This window comes from Ambystoma mexicanum, chromosome 9 (assembly GCF_040938575.1).
Source record: "Ambystoma mexicanum isolate Mex_15411 chromosome 9, UKY_AmexF1_1, whole genome shotgun sequence".
Lineage (NCBI taxonomy): Eukaryota > Metazoa > Chordata > Amphibia > Caudata > Ambystomatidae > Ambystoma > Ambystoma mexicanum.
The window spans coordinates 589,297,756-589,320,904 of NC_090931.1; the positions used below are offsets into that span (position 1 = coordinate 589,297,756).

The following is a 23,149-nucleotide window of genomic DNA, read 5'->3' on the forward strand; positions in this document are numbered from 1 at the left end:
TTGCCAGATGCTCTTTTGTTCCCATCGTTCCCTCCCAGTATCCACTGACGTCCTTCTGGCCGCATCTTTCAATGCCATTATTGGCAGATGCTCTTCTGTTCCCATCGTTCCCTCCCAGTATCCACTGCGTCCTGCTGCCCGCATCTTTCCCTGCCATTATTGCGAGATGCTCTTCCTTTCCCATCGTTCCCTTCCCTCCCAGTATACACTCACGTCCTTCTGGCCGCATCTTTCACTGCCATTATTGCCAGATGCTCTTCTGTTCCCATTGTTCCCTTCCAGAATCCGATGATGCCCTTCAGCCCCATCTCTTACTCCCATTTTTGCCAGATGCTCTTCTGTTCCCGTCGTTCCCTCCCAGTATGCACTGACGTCCTTCTGCCCGCATCTTTCACTGCCATTATTGCCAGATGCTCTTCTGTTCCCATTGTTCCCTCCCAGACTCAGATGATGCCCTTTCAGCCCCATCTCTTAATCCCATTATTGACAGATGCTCTTCTTGTCCCATCTTCACTCCCAGTATCTCCTCATGTCCTTCAGTGTCACATTTCACTCCCAGTATTTCTGGTTGCCCAATTAACCCCAGAGCCTGCATTGTAGTCTGCCTCCCAATGCATTGTGTTAATCTACTGTCCTCTGGTATTCTTGCAGTGCGGATGGAGTATGTATCCCAAGCATCTGCAAATAAAGCACAGTCGTCTCTGGACAGAGACATATCACTGCAGTGTCTAGCTCTTATATCTGCAGAGGAGACCCTCCAACACCTGAAAGACAACAAAGGTAAGTAACCTCAGTCTTTGAGCAAATGCATGCTGAGTAACCCCAGGCTGTGTCAGTAACCGCAACTCTTTGGTAACCGCAGACTATCAAGTGAGTAACTCTAACTAGTGGGAGGAACAGTGTGTCACCAGACTGTGGGTAGGATTGGGTGTCAGTAGCATCAGAAACTAGGTAGAGGAGGATGTTTGCTATCCACCTGGATAGGGACAGTGTAAGTAACCCCAAACTGTCTGCACAACAAGGTGTCACAAGCCCCAGGCCCTCAGTAAGGAAGAATGTTGGTAACCCTGAACTCTGGGTAGATCACCGTGTCAGAATAGACAGGAAGTTCAAAGCCAGAGGCTGTCGGTAGGGGAGGATGTTAGTATCCCTGAGCGAGTAGGTCGGACAGGCTGTTAGCACCCTCACACTGGGTAGTATAAAGTGTCAGTAGCACATGACCAGACTGGGTAGAACAGCGTGTCAGCAGCTCTATATTCTGGAAAGGACATGGCAAAAGTAGCTCCAGACTGGGTAGAACAGGGTGTCAGCAGCACTATATTCTGGAAAGGATAGGGTACCATTAGCTGCAGACTGTTAGTAGAACAGGGTGTCAGCAGCACTATATTCTGGAAAGGACAGGGTAACATTAGCTGCAGACTGTTAGTAGAACAGGGTGTCAGCAGCTCTATATTCTGGAAAGGACAGGTAACAGTAGCTCCAGTCTGGGTAGAACAGGGTGTCAGCAGCTCTATATTATGGAAAGGACAGGTAACAGTAGCTCCAGACTGGGTAGAACAGGGTGTCAGCAGCTCTATATTTTGGAAAGAAAAGGGTAACAGTAGCTCCAGGCTGGGTAGAACAGGGTGTCAGCAGCTCTATATTCTGGGAAGGACAGGGTAATAGTAGCTCCAGGCTGGGTAGAACAGGGTGTCAGCAGCTCTAAATTCTGGAAAGGACAGGGCAAACGTAGCTCCAGGCTGGGTAGAACAGGGTGTCAGCAGCTCTATATTCTGGAAAGGACAGGGTAACAGTAGCTCCAGTCTGGGTAGAACAGGGTGTCAGAAGATCTATATTCTGGAAAGGACAGGGCAAAAGTAGCCCCAGACTGTTAGTAGAACAGGGAGTCAGCAGCTCTATATTCTGGAAAGGAAACGGCAAAAGTAGCTCCAGACTCGGTAGAACAGGGTGTCAGCAGCACTATATTCTGGAAAGGAGAGGGTAACATTAGCTGCAGACTGTTAGTAGAACAGGGTGTCAGCAGCACTATATTCTGGAAAGGACAGGGTAACATTAGCTGCAGACTGTTAGTAGAACAGGGTGTCAGCAGCTCTATAGTCTGGAAAGGACAGGTAACAGTAGCTCCAGTCTGGGTAGAACAGGGTGTCAGCAGCACTATATTCTGGAAAGGACAGGTAACAGCAGCTCCATACTGGGTAGAACAGGGTGTCAGCAGCACTATATTCTGGAAAGGACAGGGTAACAGTAGCTCCAGGCTGGGTAGAACAGGGTGTCAGCAGCTCTATATTCTGGAAAGGACAGGGCAAAAGTAGCTCCAGGCTGGGTAGAACAGGGTGTCAGCAGCTCTATATTCTGGAAAGGACAGGGCAAACGTAGCTCCAGGCTGGGTATAACAGGGTGTCAGCAGCTCTATATTCTGGAAAGGACAGGGTAACAGTAGCTCCAGGCTCGGTAGAACAGGGTGTCAGCAGCTCTATATTCTGGATAGGACAGGGTAACAGTAGCTCCAGGCTGGGTAGAACAGGGTGTCAGCAGCTCTATATTCTGGAAAGGACAGGGCAAACGTAGCTCCAGGCTGGGTATAACAGGGTGTCAGCAGCTCTATATTCTGGAAAGGACAGGGTAACAGTAGCTCCAGGCTCGGTAGAACAGGGTGTCAGCAGCTCTATATTCTGGAAAGGACAGGGCAACAGTAGCTCCAGGCTGGGTAGAACAGGGTGTCAGCAGCTCTATATTCTGGAAAGGACAGGGCAAAAGTAGCTCCAGACTGTTAGTAGAACAGGGAGTCAGCAGCTCTATATTCTGGAAAGGACACGGCAAAAGTAGCTACAGGCTGGGTAGAACAGGGTGTCAGCAGCACTATATTCTGGAAAGGATAGGGTAACATTAGCTGCAGACTGTTAGTAGAACAGGGTGTCAGCAGCACTATATTCTGGAAAGGACAGGGTAACATTAGCTGCAGACTGTTAGTAGAACAGGGTGTCAGCAGCTCTATATTCTGGAAAGGACAGGTAACAGTAGCTCCAGACTGGGTAGAACAGGGTGTCAGCAGCACTATATTCTGGAAAGGACAGGGTAACAGTAGCTCCAGGCTGGGTAGAACAGGGTGTCAGCAGCTCTATATTCTGGAAAGGACAGGGTAACAGTAGCTCCAGGCTGGGTAGAACAGGTTGTCAGCAGCTCTATATTCTGGAAAGGACAGGGCAAACGTAGCTCCAGGCTGGGTAGCACAGGGTGTCGGCAGCTCTATATTCTGGAAAAGACAGGGTAACAGTCGCTCCAGGCTGGGTAGAACAGGGTGTCAGCAGCTCTATATTCTGGAAAGGACAGGGCAAAAGTAGCTCCAGACTGTTAGTAGAACAGGGAGTCAGCAGCTCTGTATTCTGGAAAGGACAGGGTAACATTAGCTGCAGATTGTTAGTAGAACATGGTGTCAGCAGCACTATATTCTGGAAAGGACAAGGTAACATTAGCTGAAGACTGTTAGTAGAACATGGGGTCAGCAGCTCTATATTCTGGAAATGACAGGGTAACAGTAGCTCCAGGCTGGGTAGAACAGGGTGTCAGCAGCTCTATAGTCTGGAAAGGACAGGGTAACAGTAGCTGCAGTCTGGGTAGAACAGGGTGTCAGCAGCTCTATAGTCTGGAAAGGACAGGGTAACAGTAGCTCCAGTCTGGGTAGAACAGGGTGTCAGCAGCACTATATTCTGGAAAGGACAGGTAAAAGTAGCTTCAGACTGGGTAGAACAGGGTGTCAGCAGCTCTACATTCTGGAAAGGACAGGGTAACAGTAGCTCCAGGCTGGGTAGAACAGGGTGTCAGCAGCTCTATATTCTGGAAAGGACAGGGTAACAGTAGCTCCAGGCTGAGTAGAACAGGGTGTCAGCAGCACTATAATCTGGTAAGGACAGGTAACAGTAGCTCCAGACTGTTAGTAGAACAGGGTGTCAGCAGCCTTACTTAGACCTAGACCATGTACTGCAAGTGTCACTAGCCTCTGTCTTTAGTAAGAACAGAATAATTGCGAGGAACCCTAGATCGAGTGGTACATTCCTCTCCAGTCATCCCCACACGATGGTCCGGTCTGGCATACGGAGAAATAGCCACTGTCCCCGGAAGGGTGAGGAGATGGAGGATGGTTTTGGTTTAGGCATCAGTACCGCAATTTTCCTCTGGCACCTGCAACCGTTGACAGGTCAGCATGCCCAGCGGGTATCTGGGTAGGATCTCTTCGCAAAAAGACTCCTATATGCTATTTGCTGTTGAATAATGTAACAGTGACTCACAGTCTAGGTCCAGAGCTAACCCCAGACCCCGCAACCTGTTGGCAGTCAGCAGATGCTGATGGAGGTCCGAGTGAAATCCTCAAAACGCTCCCGATTCAACCCAAGTTTTTAGAGTATGAGCAAGTGCATGGCGAGCCGAAGGTTGCGCTTCTGCAGTTTGGCAGACTGCCCGTAGCTGAGCTAAATACCCAGGGGCTGTGGCTGCTGATTCTGTCTGTGGCTGATGAGGCATCTCCTCAACCTACAGACAGCTGATTCAGGCTGCATCGCCAAGTACCATTGCCAGCAGGCCTAACTGATCTGCCCATTCTGGGATAAATTGGCCTAATGGAATCACATTATGCGGGGTTAACTGGCCATAAGGAATACTGCCCATGCTGTGATTAGTCGATTAAACTAAACCTGTTCATGAAAGGCTACCTGGGCTTTATGGAGTCTGGCTAGGCTGTGCTAGGTGGGCATAATGGGACCTAACCATGCTAGGATAACTGGGCATAATGGAAGCTAACCATGCTAGGATAACTGGGCATAATGGAATCTGAACACTCCGCCGTGGATGATATAACTTTATTACCCTAAGGTGCGCTTAGGGTAATAAATAATAGAGAAAAAGTCATTGACTTCAAATCAAAGCTATTCCTGTTTCTTATATGTTTATTAGAGTAAGCACTTATTTATCAGTAGGTGTGAGGGGAACGGGGAAAACATACGAATGCTACTTTGGAACATCCTGGATGGAAATGGTTCAGAAACGTTTTGGAATCAGCAAGAAAACGACTTTGGTAGTGAGTCTGACAACCTATACCTCAGATTAGAAGAAAATGCTATTTAGTCGTGCTATGCTAACTGGACATAATGGAATCTGACCATGATGTTCGGTGAACTTGCCACATCATGGAAAATCTGGGCCTCCTGTGTCCATGCTTTGATAACTGGGCCTAGTAAGTAAGCAGTAATGGAACAGCTACACTCCAAACCCGATGGAGCGGAAACTGCCAACTAAATACGACTAAGTCAAAGCTTTCCATCTGCTGCTTAACACTAGGTAGCTGATTTGCGACCTGCATAACATAGGGAGGCCAGATAAAAAAAATTAAAAAAACGGGACAGACCATAGACACAGACGTAAGACTACAGTAAACGCAAATAGGCCTCTGATACAGTTGTAGTTCTACTTCTATGTCTCTGGCCTGTTGCGGGGGTGGGGTGGGCAAAGAGGTGCTCACAGGCACACTCCTCTCATTGGAGGAGAGCGGCCAGGGAGGTGAAGGGGGAGGAAATGTGAGCGTGAAAAGCATTCATGCCCCCATTCATGCGCAGCGCCGGGCCGATTTCGGGATTTTGGAATCGGTTCCTGCCAAAACTGGGACCTTAGCCAATCCCGGGATAGGGTTTATAAAATGAAAAAACTTCCGGGACCCCGGGATGGAGGTCGATTTCCCGAGACTATGCTGGGAAAAACCACGACGTCTGCTCACCCTAGCGTACCATGAATTCAAAGTGTGAAAGTCCTGCTAGGGCTTTTAAACTTTCAAATCATGGTGCAACCCAATTTTATCCCTTTGAATGACGGAGAAGAGAGGCAAAACACAATTTGCGGTACCACCGCCTCCCTTCCTCTCTGCCTTAAAAATGCCCCAGCATTTATGCCGGAACGTATTTTCATGCCAGTGCAAATGCTGGGGACCCTATGGAGACACTGAATTTATGCGCCAGCATAAAACAAGTGGATTCCATAGGGATCCATTATAAATGCGGCCTGACATGCTCGCATGGCAGGCAGCGTTTACAATTAAACGCTGCCTGCCACGTGAGCATGGTAGGCAGTGTTTACTCATTTGCATGGCGGAGTGAAAATGTGCAGGGTAAAACACTGCGTACACGCATGTATGCCCCCTTTGCCCTGCACATTTGCCCTCAGTCATGCAAATGGGCAACATTTGGCTGTGGGGAGCCACCTTCGTATATGTCTACACGTAATGCTCCCCGCCGCCAAATTACTCTTTGGAGCAAAATCAGCGCCTAGAAGTCTTTAGCTAGTGCACTCCTGCATATGAGTTGTACAGATTTCAATTGAAAGGATTATCCAGGTTGTTTACCTCGCAATAACTCTCAAACCCCTTGCAAAGGACCCTATTTACTGCACAGCGTTAATTCCGGCACTTTGTGAAATATGCTCACATAATTTTACTACGAAGTTACATTATATATAAACTGATGGATTCATCCTTTTTAAATAAGGTTTCCATAAAACAGTTACACCAATAATTTACATCATGCGCTTTTCAGCCGAGAACAAAAAAATCGGTGTCTTACGCTACTCAATAAATACACCTCTGCATCTATTCCGCGCCGCCATCTTTAGTAAAACAATAACATGCAGCTCTAATTTCAACTAGAGCAAGCAGAACTGTCAGGTCGGTAACGTCTTAATTGAAGTGTAAATGTCATGTTTATGAGGTGTGAACATGGTTTGACACTTCATTTATCGCTCTGGGGGATTTCGCAGTTTTAGGCAAGAGGACCAGGGGCGCGGAAGGAATCAAAGTTTCTGCTTTTCCCCAATCGCAACGCCTATTTAAAATGGGCGCATTCACACCATCATGTGATTTTCACGCTGGCGTAAATGAAATGGATTCCTATTGAATCAATTGTAAATGTATCTCCCCATGTTTACATGGTGGGAGGGATTTACATTTACTTACACCATGTAGTGTGAATAATGCCTGCAAATGCGTGTCTGCCCGGATTTGCATGTATTTTTTCACTTCGTATGGTGGGGACTTCAGTGCGCGTAAGTGCAAAGGTCTACAGCCTGCTGCATTCAATTAACATTTTTATTTTTTAGAAATGACCCCTTTAATAAAGCAAAGCCACACAATATTACATTGTTACATAGTCTTTATTCAGTAGCATCAAGAATCATAACCCAACATGTTTCTGTCTTGCACGAATGTTGCAGAGACAGTGTTCAGGAGATAGTTGCAAAACTGTTCAGTTGAATGACTAAAAGTACAGGACAACTGCATAAATGAGAGATATTGGTAATCTTCAACCCATTTGTTAACAAGCACTGAAAAAGCCAATACCTTTGGTGCTTGCACTTGTTCATTGTATTTTACATTCATAGTTATGAATCTGTGTTGGCCCTAAAAAGAAGCATACTTGCCAACCCTGCCGATTTAGGCGTTAAGATATCGCTTTTTAAGCAGTCCTACCACCTACTGATTTAGTGGCAAGAAATACTGATTTAAAAAACTTTATAAATATATATATATATATATTTTTTGGCCTGGATTTAGCAGCCTGTTCAGCCATGGTTGCAGGGTGCGCAAGTACACAGAATCCGAGGAACGTTCTTCAGTGGGGCTGTGTCCAAGCTGTTGCTTTTATAATGGTGTGTTCTTACTGGCAGCAGTTATCAGACCAGTGCTCCAGTGCGAGGAACGTTCTTCAGTGGGGCTGTGTCCAAGCTGCTGCTTTTATAATGGTGTGTTCTTACTGGCAGCAGTTATCAGACCAGTGCTCCAGTGCGAGGAACGTTCTTCAGTGGGGATGTGTCCAAGCTGCTGCTTTTATAATGGTGTGTTCTTACTGGCAGCAGTTATCAGACCAGTGCTCCAGTGCAACCTCCCCAGACTGTCAGAGGCACCCGTGAGATCCGCTCCAGCACTTCTGGATATCAACAGCCACATGGTTCACGTACCTCAGCTCCCCAGTGCCAGTCATCTACATGCTGTGGCGAGCCGCTGAAGCAATGGTGCGCCACTCCTTCCGAATGAGTTCTGGCAGGTGTGAGCTTGTGCCAGGAGCCGGGGGGAAACCGCCCGTTTCAGCCCTGCCCTGCCCGAATCTCGCCACTTCACCTGCCTGCAAGTGCAATATGCTATTTCTTCAGCGTAGCTGCACAACGCAGCGCCCCTCTCTCCGGCACCTGCTACATACTTGCCAACCCTACCAATTTAGCCAGTAGGATACCGCTTTTTAACCAGTCCTACCGCCTACCAATTTAGTGGCAACAAATACAGATTTTTTCAATATTTTTGAAACTTTAAGATTCTTACAGATTTTTAGTCACAGAATGTTGGCATGTATGAAGAAGGACCCAGCTACCTGACTCTTAGTCTGAGCGGAATGGCTATCCTACCTCACTCCACATAAACTGCCTAATATCAGCTGTATCTTCTCACTGAGGCTTGCCATATCTAGCTGTGTGGCACTTGTCTTTCGACTACGCTCCCTGACTCTTCGTCTGAGCGGACCATGGCTATCCTACCTCACTCCACATAAACTGTCTAATATCAGCTGTATCTTCTCACTGAGGCTTGCAATATCTAGCTGTGTGGCACTTGTCTTTCGACTACGCTAACTACACTACCTGACTCTTCTTCTGAGCGGGCCATGGCTAGCCTACCTCACTCTACATAAACTGCCTAATATCAGCTGTATCTACTCACAGAGACTTGCAATATTTAGCTGTGTGGCACTTGTCTTTCGACTACGCTACCTGACTCTGCATACTGACACAATGTGAAATCTGACATATGCAATATATGATATATATATATTTGTGGAGCAATGGGGTTACTTTCGTGACAATGGTGCTTTAAATATGTGGGTAATGCACTGACATGGGAATTATATGCTGTGCATAAATGGGAACAAGTTGAATCTTGGGATGGCATTGGTACTTTAGATACTGCAGCAATGCATAAAGAGCCCAGCATGGCAATATGTGTTTTTATGTTATGGGGTAATGTAGATACTGGCATGGCAATACATGATAAGCCAGCACTCCACTGGTAGTGTGAGCAGCCCATAGCACCATTAAAAGCACCAGTTATTTTGAGCATCAGTGGTTACCCTTGACAGCATGACATATTGAGCATTAGCACCCGGGGAGGCCGGCGCAGTCAATCAGGTTCTGCAGATCGCAGGCTGAAACCTCTGATCTCAGCCTGCATTCCACAGAACCCACAGGCTGCAGCCCGTGAAACGCAGCGCCATTTCACCCCACCCTCATGTTTCTTTTTTCTTTTTTTACTATTCCCTCATCCTCCTCCCTCTCCAGCCCCCACTTACCTGTTGGTTGCGGAAGCACATCCCGCCACAGCAGCCTCGTATGGAGCCCCGCCTCCTCGGACGATGGCGGCCATCTTAGAAAAGTATTTTGCATGCAGTGTTCCGTTCAATGACTGAAAAGGCTTTTTTTCTTTAACATCCTGGGTTACCGCTTTGGAACCTGGGGTGCTGATACAATTAGTAATGTGTGTAAGGGTGTCCCTAATTACGCTCACACCAGAATAAATACACCCCTCTAGGGAAATAAGTCCAAAAGTCTATCTTGTAAGGATACCAAGTTTAATCTTACAAAAATGAGGATGGTAGCAAATTACTCTGCTGCCTGAATGGTACTATCCTGTCCCTCTTCCATTCCTTTGTCCTGTCACAGTGGTCCCAGGCAGGAGTTTATATAGCGCTGTCTTGCTGTAGTGGCGTCACTAAATACAGGCCATGGCTCCATCTCAATCCATACAAATGAAATGGGTCGGTGAATCACTCATGCACTCCTCTTTTATCCAGTCACCGTAACAATTAAATAAACACTTTTCACGTGATAACCAGAGATGGTAAATGCTTGGTTTTTATGGGTTAGCATAAACGTGCATGATACATGGTATAATATAAGACATCACAAAAAACTAAATGTTGGTCATACAGAAAAAAACACAAGACCAAAGACACTAAATCAATACATTTGCTTGTGCATTGAAAGATACATAGATCATCTACTGTTGATATACGGCAAACAGTGTCAAAACAATATAAGGGAACATTTATAACAAGGAAAAACAAACAACAGGTTTCTTTTGAACATTGTCAATACATTGGTGACACTGCAGTTAAAAAGTGCGTCTACACCGGGGTGTTTCAGCCGTCTATAGGGGCTTGGTATGCCTCATATCTGACACAGCCTTCTTCAGGACGGGGGACTGTATGAGCTGGATATTCATGGAGTGCTGTGAACAGTGAAAAGGAGTTATGGTCAGGAGAGTGCTCAAGTGGTCTCATTTAACAGGTGATTCAATCACTAAATGTGCCATGTATTAATACTGGACACTGCTTACCTGTGCAAAAGAAAATGCCACAGGTATTCGAGTAGAAAACAAATTCTCATCTGGGAAGGTCCCTTTGGACTCCTGTATACAAGTAAAAAGGCAACATTAGTGTTGTCTCCTCAATACTGATACAATTGGAAAAGGTGCACTGGATTGCGCGCACGTATTATGCAGCACAGCAAAAATAAGTAAGCTTACCTCTTAAGGGAGGCTGCGGTATTCGGGGTGCGTGGTGTGTTGATGTCACGGGATTAGGTGTCCTACAAGAGGGCATGAAATTAGTACAATATCAAGGTCTATATCTAGCGAGACTTTGAAATGCATCTAACTGTAGATACATAACTTTTTATTGATCCGAGCGCTCGCGTACTGCGTGCTGCGAGCGTTGTGCTCTGCAGGGATTGCTGAGTCACAGAATGCGGCGCGAGCCTCATGTCGGCTCGTAACTTGTGGAGCGGGAAGCACAGTGTTGCTAACACTGTTGCTAGGTCACGAGTGCTAAAATACCGGTGGCCATTTTGGAATGGGCATTTGATCGTTCTCAAAAACATGTTGTTTCAAACCTCATGGGGGTATGGAATTGTTAGGTGACCAATTATGGTCAAAGCCCTATTGGAGATATAAATTGTGAATAAACCAGGGCCACATGTATATTGCAGTTGTCATGGCAACCGCTGGGGCCGAAAAACACCTTGAATGATTGGATTGGATAACATAGAAATATTACGTGTCGTATGCATGTGACAGTGTATGTGGACACAACGTGTTTCACTTGGGTCATAGATGGCAAATTGGGTGATACATGCAATTTTCACGGACGTGTTGAAATGCACAGTATCTCAATATCTCGGGAGAAAAGAAAAACACCGGGCAACAGTATCTACACATTGTGCTCCCGTGTATCACCGAATGTACAATTGATTAACGGCAGTCATTCACACATCATATATACTTGATCAGAGGATTGTAACGAATTACTGTTGTCAACAAAAAGGTGCATATGGACATAATCTAGTTCAATCGATGTGCAAAGACGTGCTGAAATACAACGTTGGTTATCATCTCGGAAGATTAAACATGGAAACGGTATCTACATATGATGCTTCCATACAGGATAGAATATACGATTGATTGAAGGTTCATACATATTTGTTCAGAGAATGGCAAAAAAGGCTATTGTCTACATGGGGATGCATACAGACCCGATCTAATTCCATCAGGTTGTCTATGGTTTTGATCCAGGGTAAGGTGTAGTTACAGTAGGTGACTGTCAACATGGAGCAACTCATTGTTGGGGAAAAAAACACAATCTACCAAACTTTGCATAAATCAATGTGGAGTTAGATGGCACATAACATTGTGTTAGAAAGGCATAGGAGGTTTTGTAATCATAAAAAAGATTTCCATTCAACAGAGATATTGAGTCCATCCTGCACAGTGTCTAACTTATGCACCCACCTCTGTTCAAGTTGTGTTAGAGTCCTATTTAAGTCCCCCCCCCCCCCCGTGTGGCGAGTGTCACTTTTTGCAGGACAAACCATCTAAGGTCCGTATCTTTGTGATTCTTTTTGTTAAAGTGTTCCACCAATGGCTTATCGGCTATCTTATTCCTGATGCATGAACGGTGTTCCGAAATGCGCATCTTAATTGGGCGGATGGTTTTCCCTACATAGAGGAGTTCAGGGCATTGTATGATGTAGATTACTCCCTTCGTGTTGCAATTAGTGTGATCCTTCATTGTCCATTTGATTTTCTTGTGCTCAAAAGTTTTCTTCTGTAAGGTGAGCACGCAGGCCATGCATTTTCCAAATTTGTAGTGTCCCACAAGCGGCGGGAGGTTCCACAGTGTGTTCTCCACTCGTGGTGGTAGTTCTAAAAACGTGTGTACGAGGGAGTCCTTTAGATTTTTGTTCTTTTTAAATGCGAAACAGGGGATTTTGCTCAATGTTCCCTCCTGCCTCACTAGGTGCCAATTTTTCTTTATGGTTATGGGGGGGGACTTAAATAGGACTCTAACACAACTTGAGCAGAGGTGGGTGCCTAAGTTAGACACTGTGCAGGATGGACTCAATATCTCTGTTGAATGGAAATCTTTTTTATGGTTACAAAACATCCTATGCCTTTCTAACACAATGTTATGTGCCATCGGACTCCACATTGATTTATGCAAAGTTTGGTAGATTGTGTTTTTTCCCCAACAATGAGTTGCTCCATGTTGACAGTCACCTACTGTAACTACACCTTGCCCTGGATCAAAACCATAGAAAACCTGATGGAATTAGTTCGGGTCTGTATGCATCCCATTGTAGACAATAGCCTTTTTTGCCATTCTCTGAACAAATATGTATGAACCTTCAATCAATTGTATATTCTATCCTGTATGGAAGCATCATATGTAGATCCCGTTGCTCCGTGTTTAATCTTCCGAGATGATAACAACGTTGTATTTCAGCACGTCTTTGCACATCGATTGAACTAGATCATGTCCATGTGCACCTTTTTGTTGACAACAGCAATTTGTTATAATCCTCTGATCAAGTATATATGATGTGTGAATGACTGCCGTTAATCAATTGTACATTCGGTGATACACAGGAGCACATTGTGTAGATACTGTTGCCCGGTGTTCTTCCTTTCTCCCGAGATATTGAGATACTGTGCATTTCAACACGTCTGTGAAAATTGCATGTATCACCCAATTTGCCATCTATGACCCAAGTGAAACACGTTGTGTCCACATACACTGTCACATGCATCCGACACGTAATATTTCTATGTTATCCAATCCAATCATTCAAGGTGTTTTTTTGGCCCCAGCGGTTGCCATGACAACCGCAATAAACATGTGGCCCTGGTTTATTCACAATTTACATCTCCAATAGGGCTTTGACCATAATTGGTCCCCTAACAATTCCGGACCCCCATGAGGTTTGAAACAACATGTTTTTGAGAACGATCAAATGCTCATTCCAAAATGGCCACCGGTATTTTAGCACTTGTGATCTAGCAACAGCGTTAGCAACGCTGTGCTTCCCAGTGCATGAGTTACGAGCCGACATCAGGCGCGCGCTGCATTCTGTGACTCAACAATCCCTGCAGAGCACAACGATCGCAGCACGCAGTACACGAGCGCTCGGATCAATGAAAAAGGTATGTAGCTACTGTTAGATGCATTTCACAGTCTCGCTATATATAGACCTTGATTTTGTACTAATTTCATGCCCTCTTGTAGGACACCTAATCCCGTGACATCAACACACCACGCACCCCGAATACCGCAGCCTCCCTTAAGAGGTAAGCTTACTTATTTTTGCTGTGCTGCATAATACGTGTGCGCAATCCAGTGCACCTTTTCCAATTGTATCAGTATTGAGGAGACAACACTAATGTTGCCTTTTTACTTGTATACAGGAGTCCAAAGGGACCTTCCCAGATGAGAATTTGTTTTCTACTCGAACACCTGTGGCATTTTCTTTTGCACAGGTAAGCAGTGTCCAGTATTAATACATGGCACATTTAGTTATTGAATCACCTGTTAAATGAGACCACTTGAGCACTCTCCTGACCATACCTCCTTTTCACTGTTCACAGCACTCCATGAACATCCAGCTCATACAGTCCCCCATCCTGAAGAAGGCCGTGTCAGATATGAGGCATACCAAGCTCCTATAGACGGCTGAAACACCCCAGTGCAGACGCACTTTTTAACTGCAGTGTCACCAATGTATTGACACTGTTCAAAAGAAACCTGTTTGTTTTTCCTTGTTATAAATGTTCACTTCTATTGTTTTGACACTGTTTACCGTATATCAACAGTAGATGATCTATGCATCTTTCAATGCACAAGCAAATGTATTGATTTAGTGTCTTTGGTCTTGTGTTTTTTTCTGTATGACCAACATTTAGTTTTTTGTGATGTCTTATATTATACCATGTATCATGCAAGTTTATGCTAACCCATAAAAACCAAGCATTTACCATCTCTGGGTACAACGTGAAAAGTGTTTATTTAATTGTTACGGTGACTGGACAAAAGGAGAGTGCATGAGTGAATCACTGACCCATTTCATTTGTATCCTTGTTCCATAAGAAGCCCTCCTGGGCTGAATAGGGTCCTTTCCAGGAGCCCCGATTTCTAAATCCATCTCAATCCATCCTTCTTCCATACAAGGGATGCTCCCAAGCCTTCCTTTCTTCATTGTCAGCGATTTTGTCAGAATATGCTGCTTTACATTTTGTTAGTTTATACACGAATACCCTGTAGCTCATGCTTTCCTTTATTTTGATACCTACAAACATTTTATATATCAAAACATTTTCCAGTCATTCTCTCCAAATTTCACTCATTCTACTCATGTTTTTATCTGGTCCTGTAATCTCCTCTACACCTTATTTTTATAATCTGTCCCATTTGTCGCAGAGAGCATGTAAATTCCATTTTAGGCTTCCATGGGTCTTTGACGGACAGTAGACAGCTGGTGAGTCACTTTGTGTGCTATGGCAGTGCTAGCCTCAGTGATGCAACATCGCGGAAATACCTCCAGTCCCTTTTTAGCACAAGCCACATTGTTGGGAAGGAGCGGAGAGTTCAACAGTACTAAGATTTTTACAAAAGCATAGGATCTGACGTTACAAATGTATTCAGCTAATAGTTCATTGCGCCTTATATTTAAACAATAACTGCCTTCTTCAGTGTCTGCCCATGTCCTTCTTCAGTCCCAGCCCATGTCTGTGTATGTGATTATATTTGCATGAGAGAGCCTTCCCAGTACCCCTCCTCCCCAGCCCGTTATAGTACCTAAAAAAGTCTTGCCTAATTCTAAAGCGCTTGGGGGTGCGGGGAGACCCTAGTTCCTTCCAACACGTGTTTCATGGGCTGCACCAAGGGTAAATGTCCCGGTGCCCTTGTAAACTGCCCCACTTCGCTCGGGGTGTTAAATTGGGCTCCCGGACCATTTACCCCCGGTATAGCCTTTGGAACGCGTTACTAACGCATTTGCAGCATTGCATATTATAGGGGTATTCTGGCAGGCTGGCATATTTGAGCATGATATTATGACAGCACACACATGCACTTATCAGCTACACATTTTTTCTTCTAGGCACATGCATGATTTGCTGCTATAAGAGCATATTGCTCAAGGGTCTCCGCCAGACTCTAAAGTACTGTATATGTTGTTAGTCCTACTTCAGAAATGCCAGTAAAACCTATAGCTTTTTAGACATTAGCACCCGGGAAGTAACATGTCAACATCTTCCAGCCAATCTGGGAGCTCAGAACATGGGATTTACCTTACAATATAGCCCACTCTCTGAACCCCCTGATGAGTGTGAAACCACCGTCTCTCCTCCCAAGTGGCTGGTGCCCCCACCTCCCGCTGTACCACGCCGCACTTCCCCCTCCATCCTCCTACCGCAGTTACCTCCTGTCTCTCCTGCCACTCTGTGCACCCTGTGCCATGTGCGCTGCTCCCTTATCCTGCTACGGGGACTCCACCCGACTGCTCACATGAAACGGGCAGGAGTAGGAGTTTAAACTTGTGAAATGGCCGCAGTGCCACTTCACACAAAACAAGCTATTGGCACGCTGGACAGGTGCTGTGGTGCTAATAACTATATCCCCCTCAGCGGGTGGCATTTCCACCAGTTAAGGCTACTGCGCCCTCACAAAGGCCAGAGCAAACAAGGGGCCTGGGCCATTACCAGTCGGCAATGCCCCCTACCATAAGGGTTCTTGATTAAGTATATTTGGAGAAATGGATCATAAAAAGCAGCGCTTACAACACATTTTTATTTCAATGTTTTTTTGAGTGGGGAGAACACCCACATGCCCTTTCCCTCTCACACTGCAGAGGATTCATCGAGCTCACTTGGGTTGCTAAGTGCAATGTGTTGCACAGGCTTGTGGAAAGTTTAGTCTGCTCTCTTTGGTTTGGAGTTTCCTCTGATCAGTGGGTGGAACTTCAACCTCAGATTGGATGCTGGTGAGGACCTCCCTAGGACAAAGATGAGGAACGGGCTTGTCTGGTGGATGCTGCTACCTCTAACGGTGCATTTGTACTATCGGACATATTGGTTGATAGGGCTGTAGAGCTATAAACAGTAGATACCAATCTAAGGGCTTCATCACGAGTTGGGCGGTAGCCCTTAAATGCACGAGTAACAGTATTACCGCTGCAGCTAAGGGCTGGCCCTATCACGAGTCTGGCGTATTTACCCCCAGCTCTGAACTGGGGGTAAACACGCAGAAAGAATGCAAATTTTCGGTGCAATTACTGCCAGCAGTATTATTGCATGGTAATTGCGCCGACAAAATGGGGAATGGGGACTTACGGTTAGCACTGAACCCGTGATCTGGCGGTAATACTGCCGGACTGGTGGGTGCTCTCGCTAAAAACGTTGGGCGGTATTACAGCCCAGATACTGGCCATCTCGTGATGAGCCCCTAAGTCTGCTGGCAACTTTGCATTTAACAATGGCTGCTTTCGTAGTATTGTTGATTTTATTTTAGTCCCAATGCACTGGTGATAGAGCATCTGTGAGTTCGAAATCATCAATCAACGTGACAGCGATCACAACCCCCTTCTACTTACATGGTTGTGGGGTGGTTAAGAGACTAAAGAGCTTAGAACCTCATATTCACAACCCCTGGTAAGAGGAGTAGGAAATAGGGTGCTTCTTTGGAAGGCTGACAGGGAAGTGGAAACTCTAAATAGAGTGGTAGAAATGAATAAGGAAATCCTATTGACTTGCTTAAATCCTGATAGAACCCCACTGAATATTATTGATTCCTGTAATACATGTGTTACAAATTGTAGAGGGAGTTTTTTAACACAAATAAATGTATTCACCCCGTTAGAAAAAAAAACTGGCTATCAACTCGTTTTAAAGACAAAAAGAGAGCTCTTCTTATCGCTCTCAAGGTGATATCAGACAAAGGCGAAAGAACTTAAAAAAGGAGTAATCAAATAGAATGATATGATATTTTATTTATATCACGGCCATACACAGGTGTTTGAAGGCACGACGAGGCAAGGGAGGGAACAGGAGGGAACAAGACAACGATCTTAATAGGCCCAGTGACATTGAGATTGTGCAAGTGCAGGGGAGAGGGAAGTGGAGAAGTGCAAGGGGAAGGGGGGGAGGGGCAAGTGCAAGGCATAGGATAAAACATTGAACAAGAGGTGCTGCCAGCAGGTGGCTGTGAAGAGTTAAGTTCAAAAGACAGGAGATAGATAAATGCCAGAAGGAGATTGTAGGGTTGCTGATACAGCTCCAAGTGCAGGGTTGCCAGGGGGGCAGTGCAGGTTTTCACCTGGGAGGGCAGGAGCCTGGGCCCGTGGTTCAGAGGGTCGCGAGATAACCAGTGCAGTAACAGACAGGAGATCAGCAAGGTAGAGGAAGAGAGAAGGCAGAAGCAAAGAGGAATGTCTTGACCTGCTTCCGGAACCGGAGATGGTTAAGCTCAAGTTTCAGAGAGGCAGGGAGGCTGTTCCAGAGGGAAGCGCCAGCCGAAGAGAGAGATCTGCCCCCCACTCGTTGCTTGTAAAAGCGACTGACCCTCAAAGAGTTGGAGGTGGAGGAGCGAAGGGCACGAGTAGGAAGATACTTCAGGAGAGAAAGCTGAAGATATTTTGGTCCCAAGCCCGAGAAGGCCTTGTGGACAATGCAAAGGGTCTTGAACTTGATCCTTGCAGCCACTGGGAGTCAATGGAGATATTTCAGTTCTGGAGAGATACGATCCCAGGGCTTGAGGCCAAGGACAAGTCTCACAGTGTTGTTTTGGATGAGTTACAGAGGACGGAGAGTAGAGGCAGGGAGATTTAAAAGGAGGCTGTTACAGTAGTCAAGCCTAGAGAGAACCAGAGCTCTAGATATAGCAAGTTTCTGGGGGAAGGAGGGAAAGGAAGAATACCTCTGAGGAGGTGCAGTTGGTAGTTTGACTTCTTAGAGATGTCGGAAATATGAGGAGAGAAGGAGAGAGAAGAGTCAAAGATAACCCCAAGGTTCTTAGCGTCAGAGGTGGGAGCAGGAGGGGGCCAAGGGAGGCCGGCCAGAGATTGGCAGGAAAGAGGGGTGCAGGTGTGCCTATGAGGAGGATCTCCGTCTTGCTAGCATTCAGGCAGAAATCATTGGCTGCGCATCACTCCTGGATTGCAATCAGACAATCTGGGATAAGAGAGGGAGAAGAGGTGGAAGAGGAGAGCCTGAAGGCGAGCTGGGTATCATCCACATAGTACTGGAAGTTGGGGCAGAGAGCAGCAATGAGGTGGGCGAGAGGAACCAAGTATTGGTTGAACAACCAGGGAGAAAGGTTAGACCCCTTCGGAACACCGGAGGTGGAGAAGGAGATAGAGGAGAGGAAGGACCCAAGTTGGACCTGGGAGGGTCTGTCAGAGCTGTCAGAGAGGAAAGAAGTCAACCAGGCCAGAGCCTGATCAGTGATACCAAGGTTATCACAGAGATGGTTGAGCAGGATGGAATGGTTGACCGTATCAAAGACAGAAGAGAGATCAAGTAGGATGAGGACAGAGAGGAGATTAGAGTCAAGGTTAGAGAGCAGATCTTCATGAATGTTCAGGAGAGCAGTTTCCATGCTTCTGGCTGCTCTGAAGCCAGACTGATGGTTATGGAGACAACCAACAGATTCAGTGTGAAGATTAAGCTGGGAGATGGACAGCTTTTCCAGAAGTTTGCCCAGAAAAGGAGTGATAGAGATAGGGTGATAGTTAGCCGGAAGGGAGGGGTTGGCTGAGGGTTTCTTGAGGAGAGGGTGCACAAGAGAGTGCTTCAGGGGGGAGGGGAAGGTCCCGGAGGCGAAAGATTGGTTGCAGAACTCAGCCAGGTCTGGGGCGAGGATGTCAATGTGGTCCTTGATGGTTTTGGAAGAACAGGGAAGAACCTGTTTAGAGGATGTTTTTCTAGATCAAACTTGTCTAGAAACCTCATCAGGGGAGACGAGAGGAAAGACAGAAAATGGAGGTGTGGAGGGGTGGCTTCTGAAGGTCTGGAGGAAGAGGAGAGTGTGGAGGGAGAGGCCGGAGAAGCCGAGACGGTGGACAGGATGTCCTGGGTTTTAAAGATGAAGTGAGAAGCCAGTGCCGTACAGAGGGCATAGGAAGGGACAGGAGAGGTAGAGACTGCGGCAGGATTGGCCGGCTCCTTGCAGATTTTAAAGAGTTTGTCTGAGTTGTTGTATGCCGCAGAAACGCTGGCTTGGATGTGGGCTCTCTTCTTAGTGAGGACAGAGAGTCGATATTGCCTTTGGAGCAGGCGGCAGGCCAGTTTGTCAGAGGATGTACAAGATGCCAACCATTTCCTCTCAGCCACCCTACACTAGCGTTTAAGGATGACGAGGTCCGAGTCGTACCATGAGTTGCACTTGATTTTAGGCTTCATGCAGATCCTCATGACAGAGGAAAGTACATTGAGAGTATCAGAGATAGCAAAGTGGAGCATGGAAAGGGCTGTATCAGGGTGTGAGTCAGCCAGAGGTGCAGGAGGGGGAGTGAAAGATACAGTGAAAGCCTCAACTGACACATGCTTCATGGGTCGAATGACTGAGAAGGTTGGTGGCAGAGTGAGGGTAGGCTTAGCCTGAGGGGTAGAGAGAGATCAGAGGAAAGGAGGAAGTGGTCACTCCAGGAGAGAGGAGTGGTGAGAGGGTTAGAGAGGGGGAGGTCTGAGGAGATCCGAACATCCAGAGTGTGCCCAGCAGAGTGAGTCGAGCCAGAGGGAAGGATAGAGAGAGAGAGGCGCACAGGTTGCAAAAGAGTCCAGTGGCAGGACAGGAAGTATCCAGGTGGATGTTGAAGTCTCCAAGGAGGAGGAGTTGAGTGGTCGAGGCCAGGAGGGAGGAGGAAAGGTCTGCCCACTCAGAGAGGAAGGAGGTGAACAGACCAGGTGGCCGGTAGATAGTCGCCACAGTGAGAGAGTGGCTAGGAGAGAGAGAGCCTACATACAAGGCATTCAAAGGAGGAGGCGACCTGCGTAGGGATGATGGAGGCAGGGATCCACTCCGGGAAGATTAGGGCTACACCCCCAACAGTGCGGTTGGATCTGGGTGCGAAGAGGATCTTGTAGCCATAAGGAAGAAGAGTGTCAAAGCTCGTGACAGAGCTGGCCATGTACCATGTCTCCGTGAGACCAAGGACATAAAGGTTGGGTTCTTTCAGGAGACTGCAGATGTCAGAGGAGTGTTTGACAGCTGAGCGATAGTTGAGAGTGCTGAGGTGGAGATGGTTGCTATCCCGGAAGGACTTCCGGGGAGGGGTACAAATAAGAGGTACTACCTGCAGAGGTGTAGAAGGAGTCTGAGGGGGAGCAGATGAGGTAGGAGGAGAGGGCAAGGTAGCCAAGGAGGAGGAAGAGGGCACCAGAGAGGCGGCTGACGGTGGAGGTAAGGAAGTCAAAGGAGGGAGAGAAGGGACAGTGAGAAAGGAAAGGAAATTGATAAGACGCAGAAAGCGTCTATCAAAGAGGAGGAGGTTGGCCTGAGGGCCTTGGACCAGGACGTTGCCATTGAGGTAGACATTGATGATGATCTTAGAGGAGAGGAAGGAATCCCACCGGGTGCCACCATTACTGGGAGAGGAGGAGTAAGGAGAGAGCACAGAGACCATATGAGGAGTCCATAGGTCTGGTGAGGGAACGACAAAGAGGATGTCAGTGAGGGTCTGTCTGGAGGAAGCACTGGTGTAGGTATCAGCAAAAGGGAGGCCTGGGTTGGAGACCAAGCTGTCCTTTTTGAACTTCTTCCTACCAGACTTAGTAAGGATGATGGGATTGTCAATAGAGAAATAGTTGGAGAAAAAAGGAGAAATGTAGAGAGCCATGTAAGAGAAGAGAGGGTGGGTGGGGGAATGGAGGAGAGCAGCGGGGGGGGGGGGTGAAAAGGTGGATGAGACAGAGCAATGCAGGGCAGCAGGAAAGGTGGGCACAATGCAGTCACTGGGCAGGCTAATTACAATATTAGCATTGCAGTAGAGAAAACACAGTGTAGCCACAAGCAGGCTAATTGCAATATTAGCAGGGCAGTAGAGAAGACACAGTGTAGCCACAAGCAGGCTAATTACAATATTAGCAGGGCAGTAGAAAAAACACAGTGTAGACACAAGCAGGCTAATTGCAATATTAGCAGGGCAGTAGAGAAGACAGTGTAGCCACAAGCAGGCTAATTACAATATTAGCAAGGCAGTAGAGAAAACACAGTGTAGCCACAAGCAGGCTAATTGCAATATCAGCAGGGCAGTAGAGAAGACACATTGTAGCCACTAAGCGGTTGAAACCAATATGGGCAATGGGAACAGCAGAAGGTGATGGGAGGGCATGGCAGTCCAGGAAGGGCAAGGCGGAGGAAAAGTCAGTGAAGAGGTTTAAGAAATGGCACCAACCAACAGGGCGTGCAGTGTCACAGAGTTCCAGACCAAGTGGGTTAGAAAGAAGCGCAGTGCCATACGAGGCATCTGACAGTCTGGAAAAGATGCCAGGGCCCCGGGGCCCATCCAGGCAGCGGACAGTGGGCAGGCAGGGCCTTTGTTTCGGCCTTAGTGCCTCAGGCTTGCTCCCGCCTCCCGGTTGCTGGGATTGGTGGAAAAAGACCCAGCCAGCCAATCGGAGCGGGTGCAGGCCAAGAAGGAAAGCACAGCTTGTGGGCTGAACGCAGGGCGGCCATGTTATAAGGCCATTAAAGAGTAGGGGCCAGTAGCATGTCAAGTGTAATCCAGAGCAAAAGGGTCCAATTCAGAGATGGTTTCTTCAATGGAAGTGTTGCACGCACCGAGGGACATGAATGCAACAAATTTAGCACAATTCTACTTATGGGAAGATCTTTTGCAATCGCGCCATGATGCGCAGCCCACAATTCACACACAAGGAGCAGGCTTACACAAAATAATAAGCCTTGGATGGAGGTGGTATGCTGAATGAAGGCCTGAGCAGCGCAGTAGTACTTCCTTCGGTGAAGGATAGAGATAGCCATTAAGCACTGGGAAGCTCTATGTACGTCGGCAACTTCTTATGCCAACAAATCTTTCTGGCATATTATTTCAAGAAATACTAATGAGCTAGATTTGGATCTTTCTGAAATCCCAGAAATGTATGTGCATGAGAAAGAGTGGATTGATTCCCCACTTTAAATGCCTGTGGGGGAGATATTGATCCGAATGATAGTAGTACCAAATATATAACTCCTTATATTCTGGAAAATTGGAGCCTTTCATAATTGAAGATCTAGGGTTGGTTATAGGATGACAGAGACTGCTAAAGGCGCCTGGAGCAGAAGGATACCGAATGACTTATTCCGTTCTTGTATTGATATATTCCTGAGAGTTGGAAAATAGGTACTATAATGCCAATTATGCCACCTCTCACTTCCTCCTATCATCCAATCAATTTGTTAGACAGGGCGTCCAAACCTTTTTCGTGAGTACTAAAGCAAAGACTGGAGGAATGCATGATGGACAGAAATATCCTGTCCGACCCCCAGCTGGCTTTTAGGCCGGTTCTGGGCATTGTCAATCAGTGTGTCAATCTATAACACGTTTGTCTACTGGGGACCCGTGCATATTGTGGCCTTTAGGGACCTTACTGCTGCTTTTGACCATGTGGACATTGCCTTCTTTGGATGGAAGACTCTCGACAGGATGGGTGTCCTAATACCATTGCTTTGTTTATTGGAATCTCTCCATATTGGTTCTAGGATATGTGTCCATTCTGGACAGGCAGGAGAGCTGAGCAGGTTTA

General features: G+C 46.6%; 1 protein-coding gene across 1 annotated transcript in view; it reads left to right on the forward strand.

Annotated features, from left to right (window-relative positions):
- LOC138487352 (uncharacterized) overlaps nt 1-23,149 on the forward strand; it is a 350,559-nt gene that overhangs the window by 130,849 nt on the left and 196,561 nt on the right. The window contains exon 5 of the mRNA XM_069613935.1: nt 652-780. Within this exon, the coding sequence (XP_069470036.1) occupies nt 652-780 (129 nt within the window). The remainder of the gene's footprint in view (nt 1-651; nt 781-23,149) is intronic.